The sequence below is a fragment of the Callospermophilus lateralis genome, chromosome 9, assembly GCF_048772815.1.
Source record: "Callospermophilus lateralis isolate mCalLat2 chromosome 9, mCalLat2.hap1, whole genome shotgun sequence".
Lineage (NCBI taxonomy): Eukaryota > Metazoa > Chordata > Mammalia > Rodentia > Sciuridae > Callospermophilus > Callospermophilus lateralis.
In genome coordinates, this window is record NC_135313.1 from 103,145,991 (window position 1) to 103,171,901 (window position 25,911).

A 25,911-nucleotide genomic window follows, 5' to 3' on the forward strand; every position below is an offset into this window, starting at 1 on the left:
GGTGTACTCAGGGGAGGGTGAGGTTTTTCCTCGTATATAGGACTTATCCAGGGCTAATGATAGAGCAGAGGGTGGGCAAGTAGTTGACCTCTTCCATTTCTTCTCATTAATTAGAGTTCTTGATCTGACAATTAGCCTAATCATATTTTTTTCTGTCCTGTCTTCATTAAGGTCACAAATGTCAAAATACAAGAGATCAAAATATGCAAAAATCCCTTCAAAATTCATAAATGATACTTGTGACTTTTTTCATATGCAAGCTTAATAGAAATTTAGAAAATGGTAGTTCCATTTCATAGCTGTTCTTCTGTAGACATGCTAATATTTCTTTTCAGTACACCAACTTTAATCTGAAGAATGAGGATAATTCAGATAATTTAAATCAGAAACAAAAATATACCTGGTAAGGTGTGCCTTATATCCTACTTATTAATTATGAGACTATTTAACTCAACCATTGATTTATAGATATTTCCACTTTAATTTAAAGCCATGATGTAAATAATCGTTCCCCACATATCTTCAAGACATTCAACTTACCATATCACAAAATAGTAAATCCCAGGCTCAGATTTCATCTTTGCTAAGAATTATACTAGTAAAGTTGTTCATTGCTCCAATTAAAAGTCAAATTTACTTAGAAAGAACAAGGGTATAACTTTCATAAATGTTTATGTTCCACACTAACATTTTATAGGAATAAACCAGATTTTACCAAACTACTGACACCTTCAGGCAATACAGATATCTAGAAAGAATGGGGGCTTCGGCTCCATCCCCTGTACATTCTAATTACATGACCTTGGTAGGTTACTCAGAGCCTCTATGTTTTTTCATATGAGGTGAGACTTTACATATAATTTGTTGACTTTTTACTTTACAGATAATAATATTTACCACATATATTTAGGAATAATTAAATGAGTTGTTATTGTAAAACATATGATAGACAATGTTGTAGTTACAACTACTATTGATGGGAACAAATAATTATCCTTTGTAATAGAAATATTCATAGTTCAGGAATGCTCATTTCTGACCAGTTGTTAATATATATGCTATCAATCTTGCATGATTTTAAAATCCAATGTCCACTGTTTACTGATTGAAATGTTAACACCCTATTAAAAACGACTGAGTCTGACTCTGCCACAAGCTGCTTGTGTGACTTGAACAAGCACTCACTGATGGGTTTTTGCTTCTGCATTTGTAAAATAACCAAATGGTCCATCCTAGGTGAATTTTAGGGCCCCTGCCACCTTCACAATTCTTCTCTTTGACTCCTGTAGGTCCACCAAGTGGCTGTGTGATCCGTATGAATCATCTTGGGATAATTACATCTTGATTTCAAAGGAATCCGTATTCCTTCTCAGAAGAAGAAAAACTGCTGCCATCTAAAACTAGTCTCCCAAATAAATGTCAGCCTCAGGATAAAAAGAAAGAAAAGAGAAGATAGAACAATTCATATGCTCAGATTTTGTAATTTGAGCATTCTCTGAAAATTATTCCTCCAAATTTGAAGATGAGATTGAATTTTGAGGCATAGATCTGGTCAAAGAAAGTGTTTTTCAGAAGACATAGCTACTAAGCTTATAATTGCACCTCTACATGTAAAACTCCAAATCTAAGTTGCCTTAGTTATTGGAAATCCTTATTAATGCCTAATATACTTCCAATTCTTCTGGGAAATGCAAAACAGACTTGTACAATTAACCATTCTTGTGGTATTTATTTTGAAACCAACTATGCATTTCTTGGCCTCTTCACATACAAATAATGCCAACTCCTACACAGTTCCACAGAATTCTCTACAGTTCCCACTTGCTATGTCCCTTTTTTCCCCTTGCCCTCCCTTCCATTACCTCATAAATGTGGAACATTTCAGAAATCACAGTCCCTTTAGCAGGAGGTCTCTACATGTTTATCTATAAGGCATTAGAGGAAAAACTCAAAAGGTGCTTTCATACAAAGATGGGAAAAGGGAGCATAAATTAAATTCCTAATGGACAAAGCAAGGGGGAAAGCGCTGGGCATGAAGAACCAGGTTCTCTCTGACAGATGGTATGCAGTGCGAGCAGCTAGCCCGGGAATGTTCAGGGGCTTGCACCAGTGCAGATACAGAAACAATAAAAATGCTTATTGATTTTTAAAGAGATCTGTAATTAAGTATGACATTCTAACTGATAGAGGTTTACCAAGGCAGAACAGCCAGATTTGAGGGGTTCTAAAATGGGATACTGCTTAATTTATTTAAGTGGTCAATCCTAGAAAGGCAAAACTTCAAGATTTTGGACTTGTATGCATGTGTGTCTGTGTTTACATCTTGTGTGTGCGCACAATTGAATCTAAAGTTTTAGATGGTGTCTGCCCACTTGAAATTTTCTTAGGGCTTAGAAAAGCAAATGTCACGACCCTTACATTCACTTGCCTTGGGCAAGCAAGAAAAATATCTGTCAAGACCCAGGTCTCGCTGTTAAGGCTGGAGTTGAGAAATGCCCTCCAAATGCCTTCAAGTCAACATTAGCTATGACAGAAGCAAGACTATTATTTAACAGTAGCAGAAAATGTCAAAAACAAACTGTGCCTGGCGTTTTGACAAGACACTGTTGAAAGAGAACCACTTTTTCAGCACTTGTGTAACCGTGGGGGAGAACTCGACAATTAATATCCTGAGGTCTGGTAATAGGATTTCCAGGCAGCTTGGTGGTTTCCTTCTGATACACATGAAAGGAGCAGGCGAGTGGCGGACACAGGCAAAAATAATCTGAAACGATGAGGCCCGGAGAAAAGGACTGATACGTCAGAAATCAGGCACCTTGCAGCTAATTAAAATGTAACTCCACGTTGGGGAAACTGTACTCTCACAGAGGTGACACTATTAAAGTATAAGGACAGCCATCATCTCTAGGTAAAAAAAGACACAAACAGAACGGATCTCCTTCCTTCCCTCTGGTGACTTGGTGGCACCCTGTGATACCTCACCTGAACTTTTCTCCCTGGACAGCAGCAGCTCCAACCTGACCTGGCCAAGTCTCCAGCTCTGAGTTAAACAATGAATTTATCAATATAACTATTGGCCAGTGTTTTGCCCTCCCTCCTTAGAAACCCGCTCCCTGTTAAGAGAAGCCATAGCCTAGTGGTCAGCAGGCACAGTGGATTCATGGATTACTTTTCCTTTTCAGAAACATTCAGGAGGGACCCTAATCCTAGAGACTTGCCAATGTGCTGGCTAAATCCACATTCTTAGAAGTGAATACAAGAGAGGGGAAAATAAAAGGAACTAATATTTAATTGCACAGGGCTTATAAGCTAAGCACTTAAAATTATCACATTTAATGTTAACTGCTCTCAAAAGGTGATATTGCATCTTCATTTTATAGGTAAGAACCCTGAAGCTTTGAAAGCTTGAGGCACTTGTCTAGGGGCCCAGTCTGCAAGTAACTTACCCAGAATTCAAGTCTGGATTTGTCTGACTCCCAAGGCCAACCCCTCCCTGGGTCCCTCCATTATACCTCAGGACCACACCTTGGTCATTCTCAAAACATTCTTTTTCAATAAAAATCTAATGCTGCTTAATAATGGGAGTGCCATGAACTGGGGTAGATGGAGGCAATCTCAACTTGCAGACCTCCTAAAAGAACCTCCAGGAGCAACTGTGAATCCTGCTGAGCATAAGATGCCCTGCTGGTAGATTTCAGGAAAACCATTCAACTGCCAAAGAGAAGCCAACCCTGTGATTTAAATTCTACCTCCCACCACTTCCTCTTTCTGCAGTCCTCACACAACCAGACCAAGCCTTCGCCTGTCTTTCCACATGGCTTTCACGTCTATTCTATCTGCTATGGTTTGAGTATGATTTGTCTCCCAAACTCAAACAAGAGTTTAATCCCCAAAGCCTTATGCTAATGATGTTGAAGATGGAAACAATCTGACCATGGTGTTTGGAGGTCTTTGGAAAGTGATTACATTAGATTGCATCATTAAGATGGAGCCCCCATGATTGAACTCCGGTGACTTTATAAGGAAAGGGGTGTCTTCACTAGAGCCAATGCCATGTTGTTTGGACTTCCAGCCCCCAAAAGTGTGAGCCAAAGTAAACCCCCCTTTTCGGTAAAGTGGCCTACCTCAGGTATTTCCTTATGGTAATGAAAACCCAGTTGATGCACCACCCAATGAGAAATACCCTCACCTCCTTAAGCTGAGTTAGTGCCTTCAAATCTTGTTGGTACCTAAGTCCTCCCCTTTCAAAGGCCTTTTCTGATCACCACATGCACACTGTTCGTCCTCTTACAGAATGTACCATCTGCACAACTCATCTGTATGGCTCTCATAAAGCTAATACTTTTGTTGTATGGTTCACATCAACACCATACCACCCAGGACAATAATTCACACAGGCTGAACCTTTCCAAATATCAAAAGTCAACACTTGTTAAAATTCTCTCTTCTCCATTCTGACAGATTTCCGTATAAAACTGGTTCTGTGGAGGCTGCAGTGGAACCTCTGCTATGGAATAAGACTTGAGGTCCAAGGTCCAAGTCCAAGACATTCACAGAAGGGGAAACTTGTTAGGCTTTCTAGGAATGATTGTACTAACTCTCTAAAGAACCTGGGTTATGTAGTGGATGAATGCATTTACCCAAGTGTATCTACAAAGTCTATACTTTTCTACTAAAGCCTAAGGTTGCATTCATGTCAACAATGCCCACTGTGACAAGTCATTTGTTTATTCTGTGATGGTCATGGTGACAAGGAGACACCTTGGTCATCAGAGTGAAGTCAGGGTCTGAAACCCTCTTCTACCACTCAAAAATTATGGACCTGGGCAGCCACAGAAGGTTGGTACTCACATGGTATGTTGGGGATGCTCACATGTGGCATAAAGGAAACGTCTGATTTCATTCTCTCCCCTCATGCTGCTTTAGATGATAGAAAAGTAAAAGTGAACCCCTTCCTACTTTCTCACCAGTCCAGGACTTAAAAATACAAAGTTTGTATTGTGCATTTCAAATACTATAATTTTCTTGTTTTAAATTTATACCACAAAAATATTTTCTTATAGTTGTATTCATGATGAATCATTAAGGGAGAATATTCTAATGAGAAGAGAATGCTGCTGCAGTGGTGGACATTATCAATGATCACCAATATTTGGCTATTCTCTCCCCCCGGGGGACTTACCCAGGAGGTAAGTCCTGTTTGATAAGCCCAGAAGTACAGCATATTGCTTCTGGGTTCAAGGAGAGAAGAGTGGACACTAGGGCCCATGCCTCCACTTTCTCTGCCTTGGTGACAAATGAGGATACATACCATGGTGGAGCAAACCCAGCCTCCCACCATCCAAGCTGTTCATATAACATATGTGAGAAATAAACCTACTTATGTCACATGTGAGAAATAAACCTGAGATTTCAAGTGTTAATTTTTTACAGAGGACAGTGTCATAATACACCAACCAAGATACACATAAATGAAAATGAGTTGCTATTTCAAAGATAAAAATGTCAAACATTTATTTTTCACCAATTTATTTTTCTTTAGGAAAAAAAATCTCAACCTGACTCAATTTTAAAACAAATTTTACATACATTCTGGAAAGATCTGCAACATGTACTGGCTTGTTTTCACTTGGACAGGCATGATCTTGATGTGCACCAGGTCTAAGGCATTGAAAATTCCACAAAGATTTGTCTTTGTAAACAGTTTTAAGCTTCATCTTAAATTTGTCAGTCTGCAGATTTCCCAAGCCAAGTGCGCAGAGACTTTGCATACCAGGTGCATCCAACTGACCCTAAGGTGATGGGGTAGCACTTTGTCTTTCTGTAATGTCCTGCTGAAAATCTCCAGCTTTTGTACATGCAGAAAGATTGTTTCACAGCAGAACTGCCACTGTCATACTTTGGTTGAGCAGACATTCCCAGAAGATCTAGGAGTGACATGTGATGACTATAAAGGGAATAGAAATGAGTTTCATTCAATGGCAGAAACTCCCAAGGAATGCATTTTAGAAATTTCTGTTCTAAAACAAACAGATTCAGCACTTGAGTTCTTTCTTTCCTTTGTCTGCTCAATTGCTCCTTACAATGAATTGGTCCATGATCACAGTCTGTACCAGTTTCCCCAGAAAGTGTTTCCCAAAGAGAGACAAATCTTGCAAATGAAACAATCTCATGGAAGCACAGTGGTCCTGAGTTTACTGTTTTTAGAACAGTAATAAAATATATTTTTAAATGGCAACATGTCTCCCAAGTGCTCATTACTTTTAAAGCCCAAGATGAACTTTAAAAACCATGCAAGGATAAGCTGTTACAAATCCTGCCATGAGAAAGCAGAATAGGACACAGCTACTAGAGCACGATTTTGATACGGAATCAAAACTGCCCCTTGCTCATGAAAATTCTTGTGGAAACTGAAACTAGGGAGACAGTGAAAAGGAAAAATCGTCCATATATGGCAGTCAGTTTTGACATGAGGCTCATCAATAGCCCAGTCTTTCCGAGGCACATCATTATCTATCTGATCTGCCAAATCCGATACTTAACAACATTGTCTTCAGGACAGTTGACATACCCTGGAAAAGTCTATCTTGTAAATCACAAAGAAAGATGACAGGTTCCACAGATCTCATCAGCGATGAAAAGAAGGGAGGCATACAGGAGCAGACATGAGGATACTTGCTGGCACCATGAACCAAGTGTGCTATGTGTATTTCAAGAGCAAAAACCTCTACAGCACACTTTTTCTTGAGACCCAGCAAGAAACCCCTGACTTAACCTGTTTATCTCATTACAGACTGACTTGAGTTTCTGAAATGTAAAGGCAAATGAGTAGGAAGATGGCATGATTTTGTTGTATAAAAGAAAGTGGTGACAGAGGTGAGGGGTATAGCTCAGCGGTAGATATGCTAGCAAGCAGAAGGCCCTAGCTTCCAGTCCCCAGCAGAGAAGGCAAACTATAACTTTTTCCTCCTACCACAAATCCATAGAAATAGCAATAACAAAAGACTTTACAAAGAAGTTGTAAAATAAGAAGTTGTCTTCCATGCACCAGAACTACATGGAGTCCCAGAAAGAAGAAAATAATTGAGAGCAGTTGGATGAAGGAAAACAACAGCTCAAAACACTGAAGGGGAGAATTGGCCAAAAACGAAAGCTAGAGTCTAAGCTCAGAGGTACCTGATGGCTGGTGCTAGAAATGCCCAGGCAACTGACGTGATGGTTCTGTGGAAGGAGCCATACTGGCTAATCCTTCCACACTTCGCCTCTCCAACCTTGGCATAGGGCAGACAAGTCAGCATGATATGAGTGTTCAGTGTGGGCACTCTGTCCTCAGAAGCATAGCCATGAGCCCAAGGCATGCCAAGGGCTCACTATAGACTGGCTGGCAGAGTTTAAAACTTTAGGAGAAGAGTAATTAAACATCCTCAGAAGACATCATAGCAATATGCCTCATTAAAAAAAAAATGAAGATCTTGGAAATTAAAATAGTGATCACTGAAATTAAAAACTAAACTGATAGGCTGAGTGCTGAATAGACACAACTAAAGAGCAACTCAGTGAGCTGGAAGATCCAGTTAAATAATTCTTCTAGAATGTAGCATGGAAGAGAAAAGCTAAGAAATGTACGTAAAATAGAAACAATAGGTCAATGATGAATAGGACTTTTCAGATGAAAAGACTAGAAATGACACATAAGAGACAGATTTTCCTAGAATAAAAATATATCTCTGAACAGGATTAAAATGATTCATATATTATGAAAATTCAGAATCCCTAATATGATGATAAATACCTAAAATATACATATGCACGTGTGTATATGAACACACATACCTTAAAGAGGGGGTCCCATTTAATTTATAATTCAAATACAAAGAAGGCACCCAGATAATTATTCCACTGGATGGCAGAGTACAGATAACTCCCTTCCTTTCCATCTGCCCTCTGAGATCATTCCAGGTAACATCCCCATCAGTATTGACATCTGATCACCCAGGACAGGCACCTCTACTCCACTGCTGTTCATCTTTACCTATTCCACTGAACGGGGTTAAACACAGTTATTAAGCCTGTGCCTGATCAAGTTCTGGAAGTGTTCCTCTATATCCCTCTCAACCTACAAACCCCAAACCTACCTCCACCGACTTATTAAACAGGGTTTATCATCTCCTTCAGATTTGTAGTCCTTTGATTTGATCCTATGCCCTTGTATGGACAGATTAGCATGCTGACTCAGCTTCCTTCCCAATTAGTCTGAATCCTATGATTTATCCTTGATCTTTCATTAGGAGCCATTAATTTTTCACTCAAATTTGTGCCAAGCTAACCAGTCAATCCCCAACTGGAATCAACCTAATCCATCATGGTTGGTTGAAATTAACAGGTTGCTGAATCCACTCAGACATGGAATAATCATGGACCCTAACCTGGGTCCATGGTGGCCTCAAAACTGGATGGCAATTCTTTCCCTATCTCTCCTTAGCTCCTGTGTCCATTCTTGAAAGATGCTGTCCCAAAACATCATTCCCTCAAAGTCTTCTAGCTTCCCCCAGCTCCCTACCAGTGATCAGGTTTTTCTTAAAATACATTATGATAAAGAATTGTGAGATGTAAACATAAACATACACACGTATATAATGTGTATACATATATAATGTGAATATGTGTGTGTATATATAAACACAAAAATAAAAATTTTATTCAACCATAAAGAAGAATGATATTATGTTATTTGCAGGAAAATGAATATAACTGGAGAACATCATGTTAAGCAAAATTAGCCAGACTCAGAAAGACAAGTATTATATGTCTTCTCTCATATGTAGAAGCTAGTGGGGGAGGGGCACATCATGAAAGTAGAGGGAAAACAATAGAGTAAATAACGGGGAAGCTAGAAGCGGGGAGCTAGGGAGAGGGAGGATGGGAAGGTAAGGTGTGCTCTTGGGGAAGTGAAATTGATCAAATAATGTTACATGCGTGTACCAATATGCCATAATGGAACTCAGCATTTTATATAGTTACTATACACCAATAAAATAGATATTAAAAAACATTTTGTGAGTTATCCTATTAGTATACAATTAATTATTCTAAAATTTAAGATTTAACATGTTGGAAAAAGCATTTTCAATATAAAATAACTAAATATTATCTCCTTTATCTCTAGAATAATTCACCCATCCAACTATACTTTGTAATAACAGTTGCCCTCTGCCTAGAACTTTCTCTGACCTTGGTTGACCCACAACACTCTTTTCTGGTTTTCTTCCCACTCCTGGACAATTGCCCTTTATCTCCTTTAAACTTCTCTGGCAACTTACTGGTATACCTCAGACTTCTTTTCATCATAACATGCTCCCTAGGTGAGCTCATCCACTCCCACAGCTTCATTAATTACAACTATATGCTGATGACTCTCTCATTTACATACAATCACTTAGACTCAAATATCCAAATGATTTTAGCATCTTTTCTAGAAGTCCCCTACATAACTCAACCTGAAAATGTCAAACCAACTCATTAACTTTACCCGATCACATACTGCTCTCCATTCCTCTTTTGGTTTATAGAAATATCATCTACTTATTTTCCTAAGATAGAAAATTAAAGTCAACTTTTGACTCTTCCTTTTCCTTAACCTTCATACCCAATACACTAAGTTGCAATGATTTTACTCTGAAGTATATCTCAAAGCATCCCTTGTTCTGTACTTCCAGTGTTACTACACATCTCATCTCTTTCACCTGGGCCCTTCCTCTTAATCTTACATAAAACTGTACCAGTGGGTGGCAACCTAGGCTGTACCTGGGGACTTATAAAACTCCTAATGCTCGGAGCCCATCCCAGACCAAAGATACCAGTCTCTTCAGGGAAAGGACCCAAGCATCAGCATTGTTTTATAGGTCTACATGTGATCCAATGTGGAGCTACATTTAAGAAATTTCCAGAAATACTGGGGAATGATACTGACTAAATTATATCATTATATTGTATACAAGCATGAATATGTAACAATAAATTCCACCATGATGTATTAACTATGATGCACCCATAAAAAATATGGGAAAAATATGTGTGCTAAAATTATAAAAAGAAAAAAAGGAAGAATTTTCAAGAAATAAAGCCAGGAGCTCATGACTGAAAGTGTAAAAACAAATCTACAACTCAACAAATTAAAGAGAAACTGAAAAATCTTGAGGAAAAAGAGAAAATAGTGTAAAATATTTGGAGTAAAAGACAGATTGCCTACAAAGGAAGGAAAATCACACAAACAGCAGAGATGTGATAAGAGAGAAGACATGAAGTTAAAAATCTTCAAATGTTAGAGGAGGAAAAAAGAAAATGGTGAACCTAGAATTCTCTAGCCTGCTAAACTGTTCTTCAAGAATAAAACAGATTTTCTCAGACACACAGAGCTCAGACTCTACTATTCCAATCATCACTGAAGCATTGCCTTATACATAAAATAAGTGAGACAAAGGAGGATTTGGTAATACTGACCAAACCTGGAAGTAGAAGATACGTGAAATACGTGCACCATTGAGAGGTCCCATGGCCTTAATGAAGGTAAACTGGTTCAGTGCAAATAAACAAATTTTACAACAAAGTATTAGTAGAGCTCTGACTTGTTAATTTTAATTGTTTTCTTGTGTTTTTGCAGATCTTAGTCCAGTTTTCAGCTGTCTGAATTCCTATAACTCTAAAGTTATAGAAACAATATCAATATTAAAAATGTTTACCACTTTCATTACAAAAAAACAGGTGTTATATATTTGCATATTTATCAAAATATTGAAACCTTTTTATTTTTTGCCATAATCATCTTTCTTTGGGTCTAGATGATCTGAAAATAATAGAAGCACTCTACTGACAATCTCCCCAATACTGTTTCCTTTCATCATTTTTCATTACATTCAATCACGTTAATTTTATAAGATTAATCCTTAACACTATGTTCTAAACCCTTACTGCAGGGAGAAAAAAAATGACTCTTAGCCAAGATTATAATTACATATTTAATACATCTTGCTTTTAACAGCAATTTTCAAAGTAAACACATCATAGACCTTATAACTTATTAAAGATTTTATAATGCTTACAAAGTTGATTCTAAAAATATACTTTATTTGTTCTAAATGAATAACATTATCTGGAAGATAGAATAATAAATTATAGTAGTATGTTTACCACCACTCTAGTTAAGCTTGTGTACACATACTCAACATGAAATCCTCCTAGGATTTTCAAACTTTCAGCCTGAAAACATAAAAGCAGAATAAAGTTTGGCATACAAGATTGCAGTCTGATAGCAATTGTTTTAAAACCAAAAATTTTAAAATATTCACTTGACATTCTAGGAAAGCAAGAGCACATGCACATACATATTTACATTGACACTCTCACTCATTCACACACACTCACCAGAATACTCAGAAGATTTTGCCCTTGTGTATCAGACAATTGTCGACAATTTCAAAAAGAAAAATTAGGGGGAAAACATTAGCTAAGAATATGTTTAAGCCATACTTAAATGGCTCTAGATTTTAAAAAGATATGCCAAAAACTGTTACCAAGATCTTTAATATGCACAGAATGCCAACTGAATACATTCTTCAGCAAATTTGAACTATTGGCTCACTAGCAGACATGAATACATAAGAAAGCATATACCCATTTATTTCCCAGATTGCATATAAGATTGCAAATCCAGGCATTCCTCTGACAGTCATATGACTAAGCCTAACTAAAGAGGTTTGCTTTACAGAACCCAATATGTTGCAGAACCCAATAGAATGAGAAACCTCATTTTGATCTGTTTGGAGTTTCTTATATGTTGCTTGTGCAAAAGCAGTGAGCTTCTGTAATGAAAATGACAGAAGTGTAGATTACTCTACACTTCGTGGCACTGCAGAAGGTGACTTTGAAGTCCCTAAACATTTACTTATTCTATTTAAACTTTCTAACTTTTAATTACATACATTCTTTCAAATTTAGACTCAGAGTGAGCTGATAACCTCACCTGCTCATTACATATACCTCCAGCAAAATCTGTCAAAACAGAAAATTACTCTTCGGGTTCTCTCCAGTGATGCAGGTTTGAAATCATTCTATGGAAGTTCTTTGCCATCAGATATTAAAATACTCAAAATTCTCTGAAACAACATTAAAATAGAAACTAACACACATCAGGGCATGCATAACTCATACTGCTGTGATTAGAAAAATAAAAAGACACAACAGTAGGTGAAAGAGAAAACATCAGCTTCCCATTTGCTTTTTGTTTGTTTGTTTTTTGGCTTTTCTCTTATGTTTTATTTCAGTAAATTTATAAATTGTTCAAAGCATTCTTATACTCTTTGTGACAATAAGAGAGTGTTTTGGCACATCTACATTGTGATACAATGTATGGTATGTTTAAAAATGAATTTAAAAATTCCATCTACTAATCAATATATTTTTAAATGTAGTGTACATATATCTTACAGTTATTTAGGTCAAATTATGTATTAAGGTTTGCAACTGATTTACAGATGAAGCAATCACAGATTGCAGCAGTAGCATGTGTGTGCATTATCTATACACACTGATCAAGGGAAAAAATTGCATCCTGGCAATTTTACAGTCCTTAGTATTGTTGATATATCTATCATTTACATGCCCTTTTCTTCTTGTTTTTCTGTACAAAAGATATATTTTTGCCATCTTCATTCTTGATGAGACTTTTCTGCAATAACTTTACATTCATACTGCAAAAATTAAAAGGTTAACAGATTAAAATCTCTTTTGAATTGCAACTTCCAAATAAAACAAACTGCTCCAAAAATGAATACTTTTAACATATGCCCACTTTATTCCTCAAAGAATCTGAGGAATAAAAGATTAAATGATAAATGAATAGGGTAAAAGCAAATTCAAGTTCTACAAGAGAAATTGCTACAGCCAAAAGCAGGAGAAAGATGAGGTCTCTGCATTATGAACAAGAGTCTATAATTCAGATCAATCCTATCAGATGAGAGGAGAGGAAACAAAGTAGGTTTCTTTGCTCAGTAAAGCAAGTCTGCAGTGAAGCAAGTCATGAACTAAGGACACGACTGATGAAGTGACTTTGGATGATTGTTTTTTTCAAATCAGTTTATGGCTCAAAGGAAAAAATTTATCACATTACAAAAGCTTCCCATCAAAACAGTATTTTAAATATACAAGTATAAAAACATAACCACAATTCAAATAAAGAAAACCAATGGAATTAAAATAATTGGGTGGCCAGATTATCAAAAAGATAGCAAAGTATATATTACTCCATTGTCTAAGCTGGATGAAATGGTAAAAGTGACAGCACTTATTCATGAACTGCCATGGCCTCTGAATGTTACTCCCTAACTGGTGCCACCATGACTGGCATTATCAGCATTGCCCTTTTCCTTCATAACTAAAATAACCAAATACCTTGATTCACTGGAGACATTCTTAATTTACAAATACTCTAGCAATGTAATTATTAGTAGCTCTTTACTTTTAAAACTGTCAATTTTTGATGAAGTGGAAATTAAAAAGGGGGGAAAGAAAGATTTGAAAATCCCTAATGGTCTATATAAATTATATTACCCTATCCATGACACATTTTCTCTCTACTAAGTCCTCAACTGTTGTTTTTTTTTTTTTTTAATTTTGGTGTTTTGGGTTTTTTTGTACAAGGATTGTACCTATGGATGCTCTTCCACTGAGCTACACCCCCAGTCCTTTTTATTTTTTGAGACAGGGTCTTGCTAAGTTGCCGAGGCTGGCTTTGAACTTGTGATCCTCCTTTTAATGTGATTAAATTCTTCCAAATGATTTATTTCAACGAAAGCACATTTGTTGTCTTCAAAAATTGCTTTCCCTTAAAGGACTTCCATTTAAAGAAAACTCATGCATCACATACAGAAAAGGGAATAATAAGCATCAGCTTACCATTGCAAGTTGTCGACCAATATTTCCCATTGTTATGCCTCCAGCAAAAAAAATACAAGGTAACCAAGAACGAACATACAGAAAGTCTGGAGATGTATATCTAGGATAACAAAAACATTTTAACAACCCACAGAGGAAGTACATCTAAAATATTACAATGAAAATAAGTTATTCTATAGATCATGCTGGATAATGCAATTTCAAAGATCTCAATCTAAATACAGTTATAATTTATTTACCTAGCAATCAAGAACTAAAATGAATACTTACTGATAAACACCATTATAGACTAGCAGTTGAGTGACCACAGTTGCCAAGAAAGCGATTCCTACTCCAAGGCCAAAACCACTTCTAGATCTATCAAAAGTCCACCACAGTCCAATGGATAGTGCAGCCAGTGTGAGAGACAATTGTATGTTGTTATCAAAATCCACTTTCTGAGATCAGTGTTAAAGAATCATCTTAAAACTTGTAAAAGAGAATTACCTATTCATTTTTCTAAAATAAGAGATACCACTGTTAAATATACTCATTCTTGAGTATATTCATTCTTTTAATATCATACCTGGGGCTAGGTGGGATTAAAGCTGCCTCTGGAATTTTCCAAATACCAGATATAGAGAAGGCATCCTACCGACCTGTAACCTCACCAAAAAATAATAGCCTATAGACATCCCCAATTATAAGATCAGACCCACTATTTAAGAAATCCTGTCTTTGCTGAACATGTAACTGCAAGCTTCGGAACAGTAGTGTTGCTAAAGGGACACACTTGTGAAAAAGGAAACCAATATTACTTTTCAAACAGGTTTAGAATTACTTGAAAATCATACAGGACTTGAAAATAGAAGAGTTGACAGCTATTTAACAGGGTACCACATTTTCTACATGATTTACTGACAGACACATTTTATAATAATGCAGTTCAGAAACAAGAGTACCAAGGACACAGTATCCCTTTCTATTATGTCAACTGTTCTAGTTTTAATTTGTTGAGGATAAAGCCTTGAAGTGAACATTATCTTGCAACCTGCCAAGCTATTTTGGTGCCTGAGACTTTCTAGTATAGGACAGTTTGCGCAAATATTTTATTTCCGTCACCTACTTAAGCATCTATTCACAAATGTACAGCCCTTTTCTATTCCAAAATCTCTGGGCAAAACGATGCTTTACAAATTCAATTTTCTCATTTCTTTGCTAGAGGATTATACTAAAGGAATTAATTTCAAGTGTCATTAAAAGGACATTATCTATGTCCCAAAGGCCATATCTTGGCTCTATAACCAGCTCCTTGGGAGGGGGGTTGGGGGGCTACATATCTCACCAAACTAACTGTCCATGCTGCAATTAAAGTGAAGTTCCCCCAAAATGCACATAAAGTCATTTCCTGCTTCTTTCAACACCCACTGTTTATCATCATCCTTCACCCCTGCCAGACCAACATCCTGAACACCCAGCTTGCTGACTTCTCAGCATCTCAGGGCTGTTGAGTGTCACTTCCTTAAGGTCATTCCTTGCTTAAGTTTGATTTATCAAGAAACCTATAGCTCAAATGGGTATTCTCCCTGGAAAAGCATTTTCTTATTCTTTAGCTGTCACTATACTTACACTCTAAAGAAAATATTTTGAATGCTGATACCTTTGAACAATAAATAAATGTTCACATAAAGAGAGGAATTTGCTATTAATGAGGTTCATCTTTGCTAAATAAATTAACTTCAATAAGAGGTAAGCAAAATAATGGGGATTCCAGAGTAAGCAATTCAAGTACATCAATCTTAAAAGTAGTACCATGTGATTTTCTAAAGTCTAGGGAACCTAATATGAGGAGTCTGTGCTCTAGATTCTGTAAGTATTTTGAGTTTTGCATAAAGAACAGATAGGACAGTTAAGATGGTTATATTTAAGGATTTCATTGAGAAAGAAAAAAGTGAAAAAAAGCAAAGAATGTTATATGGAAAGTTTATAAAATGCTAGAAAATGCTATGTAATTTTCTCTACTTAAAAACAGAGATTGTAGCCAAAATGTGTGGGACAGGAAGGTCTATTTAACCCAGCAGAAAGAGAGGGGTGTGCACACCTACGAAGCTCCTAGAGAGGAAAATGAGAGGTCCCCAGACTTGAGTTAGGAGCTCCGGGGTCTGCTCTCAGTTCTGTCACAGTCCGGCAATGTCTTAGCAAATGACCCAGCCTTTCTGGTATCCATGTGTCTTATATCTTCACAAAGAAAACATGAAGCTAGGTAACTTCTCAGTTCCTTTCTAGATATTATAGTCCATGGTTTTATCTCTTTAAGCACTCCTAACCACTACATTTGATTTTTTTATAAAATCCTAAATGTCAAAAAGTTCACCAAAATAAACATGTTGAAAACTATTTACTACAAAAAGAAACAGAAAACCAAAATAAAAACTGCCCCTGAGAGACTTTCAGATTCACAGACCTGTAAGACCAGTGAAACTGGGCATGTAATTTTTTTAGAATCCAGGTCCCTGCCTACTTCTGTGGTTTTTGTTCCCAAGTTTATAAAAAAAAATCTCAATCTTTTGGTGAAAGGCCCAGAAATTAACTTGCCTCATGACCCACCCTCTCTCAGGTTACCTGCCTGCCCTGAGCACAGTACAGTGACAAAGGCGCTCTTGGTAGCCTGAGTCTCACTTTTTCCTCTTTCTGGTTCCCAAGGTTCCTGCCACTTCTACTGCCTAAACCATATCTTCTAGAAGAAAGAAGACAGAATTAGCATTTCTAAAATTCTCTTCTACAAAGAAAAGGCAGAGGGTGGGGAGGAGGTAGAGGAAAGAAAGTAGGGAAAATGACTGAATGAAATTCTTGAGGGCAAAACCATGTGTCCTAGAGGAGAACATTTTTTTTTGTGTGATACAGAAGGAAGCAAGGTAAATGATGGCTACCTCATTTCTCACTAGAACTATAAAAAAATTAATTCCTGTGTAAAAATGTCAGAATCTTCAAATGATAAAACTTTAAATGTATGTATATTGGGGGAAAAAGTTATTTTTGGCCAAGGTCTGAGGTAGATATTTCTACAATGCCACCTTTAAGAATATTTATATTTTTTTTGGTATTGGTTAAGACCAGTAAATGATAATCTGCCTTTTAAAAAATTAAAATATCTTTAAATTAAGAAAAACAAAAAACAAAGAAACAACAACAACAAAAATAATAATAATATCCAAAGCCACTACAGGTCCTTACTGACAAATCTTAAATTAAGAAAGAAAAGGGAAGAAAGCCTTTTAAAATGTACCTGCCCCAGTCTTGGAATTACCGAAACTATATGGAAGTAATTAAATAATCCAGTTTAGGACAAACATGTAAGTTTTTTAAATGTATTAAGTTTCTAAGTAGTATTGAATAACAGGGATTTAAATAAAGAATTACTCCCACACCATAACTGCATAGCTGCTACCTTGATATTTCAACAATACGGTTCACCTTCTTTTTATGACTAAATGGGCATAATCACACTCTGATGATGGTGAAGCTACAAGGGACGGTTTAACCTTTGGTTTGTTGGAAGCTGCTTTATTATTGCGCATTTCATTACAGCATAAAGGATATAGCACTGGCATGATTTATACCAACAAAGACAGCTACACACCGCATTACACTGGACCACTCTCTTTTAAATTTATGTGGTTCTCCTAGATGCCTGTCAATGCAGGGGTATAATAACCCAATCACAGCTGTAGGAAAAAAAGAAAAAAAAATTAAGTCATCTCCAATGTTATCCTGGTAACAATTAAGCTACCAAGAACCACTATAACCTCTAAAAGCATTAAAAAAATTTTGTTTATAAGAAAAAAAAGAACTCAAGTATTTAAACATCAATCACTGATATTTTTAAACTTACCTTCCCAAAGAAAAGAATGAAAATAACACTACTGAAGAAAGCATTGTAAATGATTGTGATAGTATTCTAAATTCTAATAGTAAAACACTCTTAAGTGTATGACTCACAATTTAGCAGATTAACCTAGATTATCTATGCTTCTTTTATGTTACAATTATCTATGAGACTTAAGAAGAATCAGACCAGTTAAGCAATATTCTCTCAAACCTCCATAACCTTGAAATAATCTATTAAAATGACATAAACCTAAAGGGAAGCCAGAAGCATAAACCCAAGTCATCATACACACAATATTCTGATGGTCCTGGCTGTCCTGTTCCATGAATTAGTCTTGCCCCCACCAGCTTCTCATCCCAGTTTTCTATACCTAGCACCTTTTCCTGACACTCCTGTCTAAGCTGGTCCTCTAATAAGAATGTAGGTCATACTGCAAAAGCAAGGAAAACTCCCAATAGAAATTTATACAGAAGATTGATTCTACAAGTAGAAAAGAATGGAAGACACAGGACCTGTGGGAATTACAAATTTTCACTTAAAATTTAAGTTCACTGTTAAAAGATAAGGAGAAATGATCTTAGTACCTGGCTTAGTTTTAAAAGAATATCTCGACTGTTACCTAAATGCAATTACTGTATACAAAATGTCTATGATTGAGACTCAAAATATTCTCAGCCAATTTTTAAATACTGTTAAACCTCAGCATTTTATTCATTCATAGAAGAAAATGTAAGTGCTGTTAATAAAATAAGGCTATTTAACAAACCAAAACATTGTTCAACAAATCATAAAGAAAATGCATTTCCACAGATTAAATTTAACAGGAAATGGCAAAGCAGCTTTGATTTGCTTTCCTCAAAAGAGACTGATTACGCTGCCATTCTAGAAACAAAGACACAACTGTCTCATCAGTGGGAAAGCATATCTAAAATGTCCAATACCACCTATGACGTATAATAAAACTGTTATACCAAAATCTAAGTGCCCACGGATGAGGATCTCATGCCCTCACCTCGCACCCACCCCACCCAACTTCCTGCCGCCTGGCATTGGTTAGCTACATCTCACAAGCTCTGCATTCAACCTTCAAAGAAAAATGGAAGCCAATTAATATAAAAAAATCACAGGCTCACAGACCGATGGAGCAACATTTGAAAGAGGCTGCCTGACCACCCCTTCCATCTGGAGATAAGATGCTACGATTATGTATTCATTGTCTAGTCCACAACTCTTCTGACTTAAAGAATTGCTGAGTATAGATGGCTCACAGACCATCAAGAGATTAACAACAAATCTCAGCAGTGCAGAGCTCCAACAACTACTAGAAAATTTAAGTTTCATATTACTTTCCTACTTTAGCTCACTGCATTGCTAAATTTGTACACATTTAAAATGGCAACTAGTCAGATATGGTGGTGCACACCTGTAATCCCATCTACTCAGAAAGCTGAGGTAGAAGGATCGCAAATTCGAGGCCAGTCTTAGCAACTTAATGAAATCCTGTTTCAAAAAGATTTTTAAATATTTTTTTTTAAAAGGGCTGGGGATGTAGAGTACTCTACTCCTGGGCTGAATTCCCAATATTTAAATAAAAAAAAAAAAAAAAAAAAAAAAAAACAACTAAAATGCCTAAGAGTTGAATTATCTAAATGAATGTTATTTATTTATTTTTTCCTACGGGGTCATAAAACTAACATCTCATCTAGCATTTCTCGTTTCTATTCCCCTCCCTCTCTTTATACAACATATAGATAGCTATGGAGATAGGTCAATATATCTGTATCTATCTCTATAGATAGATAGATAAATATAGATCCAGTTTGCCTGTTGCTGAGTAAAATCATATAAGAGCAGGCATTCCAAGTCAATTTTCCTCAGCAGTTGACGCCATAGGTAAAGAATTATCACATAGAGAATACTGACATGTGTATGTGAAGATATAAATAAGTAAAATTGACTATATTTTTATGCATGTGATGTCAGACTTGCAAGTGAGAGACAACTGAGGAGAAAAAGCAAAAACACAAAAAGGAATTTAAACTGCCATGCTGCCAACCTTGGGATTTGCCAATAAAAATCAAATCCACTGAGTATGCATGGTTCTCAGTTGCTCACTGAGAAGGAGAATTCGAGGAAGCTTGTCACTTCCCATTAAATGTCTTTTTTCTTTCTTTTAAATAAAGGCATAGCAGAGTCTGATAGCAATATATACAGCACTGTGAGGCTCCGCTGTCTGAGATCTCAGCACAATATGTCTGGGATTCTTTTCCTCTTCCTGCACTTTTATTTTTTTAACACAAGAGACTGATAAAATCATGTCTGTGTAAAATCATATGCAAACATGGTCCTGATTAATCAGACAGTGCTCTGATGCAAAAGTGCATTTCTTGTTAGATCTTTAAGTGATTTCCCAGGACTAGTTATAGTCTGCCAAGACTAAAGACAAAAGTTTGTAAAACACCAGTATAAGTCATGACTTTTCACAGTAATGTGCTTAATACAGTGAGTGTCACCAAAAGGAACACAGATAAATTAGACATTTTTCAAGGAAAGGGATTGAAAACACAAAGCCACTCAATGAGCTATATACTTCCCTGGAAAACTATGACAGAAGAAGGTAATAGTTTCATTCAATAAATATTTAAGTCTACAGTACATCTGATTCTTGGTATTTGCTGGGGATTTCAAAAGAAAAAAAGAATTGACATGATTCCAGTTGCGAAGTGAGCACAGACATTATAAAATAAAATGCGGTGTTAGGAGAAGCATTGACAGAGCACAGAGGGGTTCTGTCCTTGCATGTATTAAGGGGATATGGAGTACTGGACTGTCAGGAAAGTTTCACAGAACAGGTGATCCTAGATTAGGAGAACTCGGCAGGTAACCAGCATGGAAAAGGTTTTCTCATCACAGATAGGCATCAAGGAAAAGCAGATACAACTGAAAACAGCCAGTATTACCAGGAAACCATACACATGAGGCATAAAGGGACCTTCAGGGTCCAGAATGGCTCTGAGAAAGATCAAAGCAGACAAGGGACATATCATAAAGAGAAGAATCTGGGATGAGGAAAATGATGCCAACACTTTTGTTGTAGAGAAAGGCAATCATTCTTACAGTAGTGAGTATAGAACACAAGTCAAGGTGATCAGGGAGTACAAAATTAGAAGCAGAAAGAGAAAGACTGATAAATGCAAGCAAGGACTAAGAAAGAGACTGAAGAAAGATGCAAAACTTGGAAGCTGAATATGGAAGGTGAAAGGGAGAAATCTTATAGGACTCTCCAGGAATGGGGTGATAGACTGCATAACTAAATAGAAAAATTTCTTTCCTTTTTAAATGCTTAATGCATTTTAAAAAAATGCATTAGGTTTGGGCTCAACTTCGATGCTTGTGATTCTTTGAGGCAACTTCCCTATTTAGTTTACCCACTCCAGGACTGTCGTATTTTCTTCTCCTATTTAAATCTTAACAAAGATGACTTTGTGGTCCTCAATAATGTTCAAGAGGTTTTTAATTCCAGTTCTAGTATACTGCACACATAAGAAAGGTAATCAACTTATAACATCGGCATTGTTAAACGAAAAATAGAGAACTGAGAAAAGGAAAATAAGATCAAAAGAAATTTACCCGACTTCTCTTGAGGTTCCTCAAGAAGCACCACTTTTACCCAATCTGCGCTATAGGGAATGAGAGCAAATGAAAACCAGAGGCCTTTCTGTTTATAGATAGAAAGCAGTGATTCTGGTGACCCTCCAAAAGGTAACTGCTGAGTCTAAGAATGTTAGTTGGACAGGAAAATCAAATGATGACTATGAGTTTTTTCTGACTTAATGATGCTAAGAATCTTAAAAGTTTGAAAAATGCATACCAACACACACACACACAAAAAAAAAAAAAAATACACATCACATACACACCAAAATTCACCCACACTATTTTCTTATATCATTTACTTCTTTTTTTCCCCCTGATATTTTCCCTAAAATGACAATGGGAGATTGAGAGATTATGCAGCAATCCATTTTCCATCTTCGGTAGCTTCCACAAACCTGACCACTCTCATCCACTAAACACCATGAGCTACCCAAGAAAACTGGTAGCAAGAGCTGACAAGTATCTAGATTTCCCAGTGCCTTTTGTGAAAAAAAGGTCCCTCATTACAGGTACAGAAGGATCAGGCAATAGATGTGGCTGGATTCTCTCCATAATGGAGGTATAATGTAACCTCAGCCAAGTTCCCCTGCCCTGACCCTGAGTATTCAACCCATGCCAGTATATTCTATCCAAACCTAGTACCTCTTGAAAGCTGAGGCTTGAAAAGAGGCATCCCAACTAGGGGCAAGTATGAATTGCTTTCACACTTGAGCCCAGCCCCACCATTCACTGGCTTAGAACTCTGGGCTCATTGATTTCCTCTTTTCATCTCTTCATCTCCTAACAGGCACAATGCCACCATCTCTATCTGAGGTTGTCCTACAGAGCCCTGAGGTTAGGGGAAACACTTGTTAAATTAGGAAACATGCAATAAGGAAACTTTCCTGCCTCTAGCCTTCCTTGTCTCTATCCTAAAAACACACGTTGTTCCAAGTCTTGTATGACAGCAAGACAGAATTATACATTAGGAGAAAATAAACAAAAACTAGAAAAAGGTATTGGTAAAATTTTATTTTTCTCTTCTGAATATAAGTGAAATAAAACAAAAATACATGAGAAATAGCAGATAGAGCAGACAGTGATAAAATACAACTTACAGTTTCTTCTCTTTGAATCATTTTGCTAATTCTCTTAGAGAATGGTAATCCTCAAGAAACCAAAAAGCATCAACTTTACAAACTACTCTTTCAGTGTGAATGCTGCAACACTCAGACATCAATGTATAAGCCACGTGAAAACCTTATCACACAGTGTCCTTCTATCCATGCATTTGGATTACATAATTGTCCTGTAGGTTTCATGAGGTCATTTTAAATGTCTTACAATTTGACCCCATCTTTTGAATTCACCCTTCTACCTCCAGTTCTACTATGTACACCCAGAAAGACCTATATTATGTTCATGTATATTCAGCAGGAACATGCAAAAAATCAATTTTTTGTCTCAATCAGAATGTGCTTTTACCATAACTATTCCTCCCTGCTATCAGTTATATAAAATAGTATTAATCTATTGGTCCTAGTCATTAGAAAAAGTTAATCCATTATGGAAGCTCAGTATTAATAAGACATTCTGAAATGCTCTACTTTATCCATTACATGCCATCCAGACTTTATCCATTATGCCATCCAGCACCAAAAAACAAGCCAAAAGCAACTAATAGAATAATAATGATTTTAAGCAAGGAGAATCTACTTTATTGATCTCCAAATATTTATTACTCTTAAGGTATATTTAATAAAAACATACAAAGGAAAAAACGTATACCAAAAATCTAAAAAACAATACAAAGACTTAAACTTGAATTAAATTATTCCATTTTTGAGTTTTTGTCAACTTCAAAACAAGACCACATTATATACATCAAACCCTTAGAATCAAAGAGCAATAACCATCATCAAAATAACTTAAAATAAGACACAAGATGAGCTGAGCTGAAGGAAGACCAGATTAAGAGGTTAAATGCCTCATCCTAAAGGGAATCAGGATAGTTTTTAGGATTAAATTTTAAAAGTTCAAAGGACACAAAGAAACAAGATATAGAAGAGTACCTACTCCATGGTTCCACTGATATCACACCCTATAATAGGCAGAAATAAAACTTTGGTGACAGAAAGGAGATCAGAGGGAGCCTAAGGATGTAGGGGAGAATGGACTAGAAGAGAATATAAAAGAATTTTAGGGGTGACAGACGCATTCTATAGCTGGATCATGCTCATGGTTACATGACTACATTCAGTTGGTGCATCAAATTATTCATTAAGACAGATTCACTGTATTATATTAAAATTATACTTCATAAAACTGATCTGGTTTTTGTTAAAAGAAAAGTTTATTGCTCGGAAAACTTCTATATTTATTTATCCTATTTCCTTTCTAAGCATTGCAGAAATATCCTACACATACCTGAAGCTGTGCCACAGCATGGTGGTACCCACCATGCAGAAGAAAAGATGCTTGCAATCACATCGGGTGGAAAGAGCGTCACATTTCTCTGAATCTGAAGCAAATTTAACACTAACGCAAGAAATACTCCAATAAAAAAAAGGACTACTCCTCGAATCATCAAGTTCACACTCTGGCTAGTGACAGATGAGATATATGGGCCACACTTTTTGGACCCAGGTAACTCCGTCTCTCCTTCCGCCATGGTTTCATAAGTTCAATAAGCTGTAGGGGTGGGAGAGTCCCAGTTGAAAAGCTCCACTGTTTGTGAATCAAAGCAGATGATGCTTCAACAGTACATCTTGTCCTAAAGCATGAACCTACCAGAAATCCTGCAAAAGATAAGAAAGAAAGAAATCAGTGTGTCTGATACATAATTGTATAATTTTTCTTATTTCAATACTTGTTCATTTAAAAAGATAAATAATGAAATGACAAGTTTACAAACTCATTTATTTAAATTAGTTATTTACTAAATAAGAAAAGGTTTTAAAGTATTTTATATGCATGATATAATAAAAAATAAAGTGCACACTAGTATTTTACTAGAAAAGAATAAGTGGCCCAAGAGACCTAAAGATTAGAATAATTGTAAAAACAGCTTGCCCCACTCAGAGAAAAGTAGAACAGATAATCAGCGTCACTTCCAAGAGAATCAAAACACAACTTTCTGCATCTTCTACCTAAATCTCCAAGTTCATCAATTACTTTTTACAGAAAGTCAACATATTGTGATAAAAGATTTAATTTTTCACAATAAAATGTGGCTTGTTTATGAAGACAACCTCCATGAAAAAACAAAATGATTCATTTTAATGTTTAATTTGATACATTTAAATTTTTACACAAAAGTACAAAAACTGGACCACCATGCACTCTCGACACACATACCAGCCACTGAAGTCAAAGGGGACCATTCTCCCTGAGGCCACATCTGTCTCTCACCCTTGCTTCAACCCAGTCCGCCTTAGTTGACAGAGTGACTGTGAGAAAGTTTGAAGAGGAAGCAGAATAGAGGAAGCTAAGACAATGAAGAACAATCTCATGACTAGATTTGGAGGAGTTTTATCCACCAGGCTCCTAACTCCAAAAATCTCAACATTTTGCTATTACAATCAGTCTAGGTATTTGTTCACTTCCCTAACCAAAGTGACCGTTATGGTTTGGATGTCATTTCCCACCTAAATATTCATGTGTTGGGAGCTTGGTCCTCAGTGTAGAAATGTGGGGGAAGTGGAATCTTTAAGAAGTAGAGCCTAGTGGGAATGCCGCTTTCAGAAGGGGCTATAGGACCTCAGTCTCTCAGGCTTCCTGTTTGGTGACATGACCTAGGTTTCACACCTGTGCTCCAGTCATCTGCCTCAAAGTCGTCAACCAGACCATTGTCGATGCTGACATCATGCCCTTAAGTTGCAACAACTGTGAGCTAAAACAAAACAACAACAACAACAACAACAAAAAACCCTATTTTCTAGCCAGTGGGGTGGCCCAAGCCTGTAATCCCAGTATCCTAGCATCTCTGAGAATGAGGCAGGAGGATCTTGAGTTCAAAGCCAGTCTCAGTAAAAGCCGGGCGCTAAGCAACTCTGTGAGGCCCTGTCTCTAAATAAGATACAAAATAGGGCTGGGGATGTGGTTTAGTGGTTGAGTGCCCTGGAGTTCAACCCCAGGTTCCCCCTCTCAAAAAAAAAAAAAAAAAAAAAGAAAGAAAGAAAAAAGAAAAGAAAAGAAAAAACAACTATTTTCTTTAAAAAGTGTGCCTAATTCAGGTATTTCATCTGAGTAACACAAAATGGACTATTGCAGTTGTCTTTCCTTTGTGTGTGTTTAAGACAAATAACATGTGAGGCTTTTATGTACCTTTCTAAGCACCTGATGTGATAATTCTTGAACCCCAATAACCTTGAGAGGTAAACACAATTCTTGTGTCCACTTCACAGGCCACACAAGGAAGTTTAAGCCACTTGACCAAGTTTACATATGTAGGAGGA

General features: G+C 36.6%; 1 protein-coding gene across 7 annotated transcripts in view; it reads right to left on the bottom strand.

Moving 5' to 3' along the window:
• The window catches only part of Insig2 (insulin induced gene 2), a 51,883-nt gene that overhangs the window by 20,548 nt on the left and 5,424 nt on the right, over window positions 1–25,911 (bottom strand). For 4 of the 7 annotated variants that reach the window (XM_076865752.1, XM_076865754.1, XM_076865753.1 and 1 more), the window contains exons 2-5: window positions 23,882–24,252; window positions 17,529–17,654; window positions 14,221–14,386; window positions 13,951–14,050 (exon numbers count right to left, since the gene is read on the bottom strand). In XM_076865752.1, coding sequence (XP_076721867.1) covers window positions 13,951–14,050; window positions 14,221–14,386; window positions 17,529–17,654; window positions 23,882–24,125 — 636 coding nt within the window. In that variant the 5' untranslated portion in view covers window positions 24,126–24,252. Of the gene's footprint in view, window positions 1–5,512; window positions 5,948–10,500; window positions 12,153–12,604; window positions 12,747–13,950; window positions 14,051–14,220; window positions 14,387–17,528; window positions 17,655–23,881; window positions 24,253–25,911 lie in introns of those variants that run through there. The other 3 variants (XR_013092303.1, XM_076865756.1, XM_076865757.1) reach the window with 3 other exon arrangements.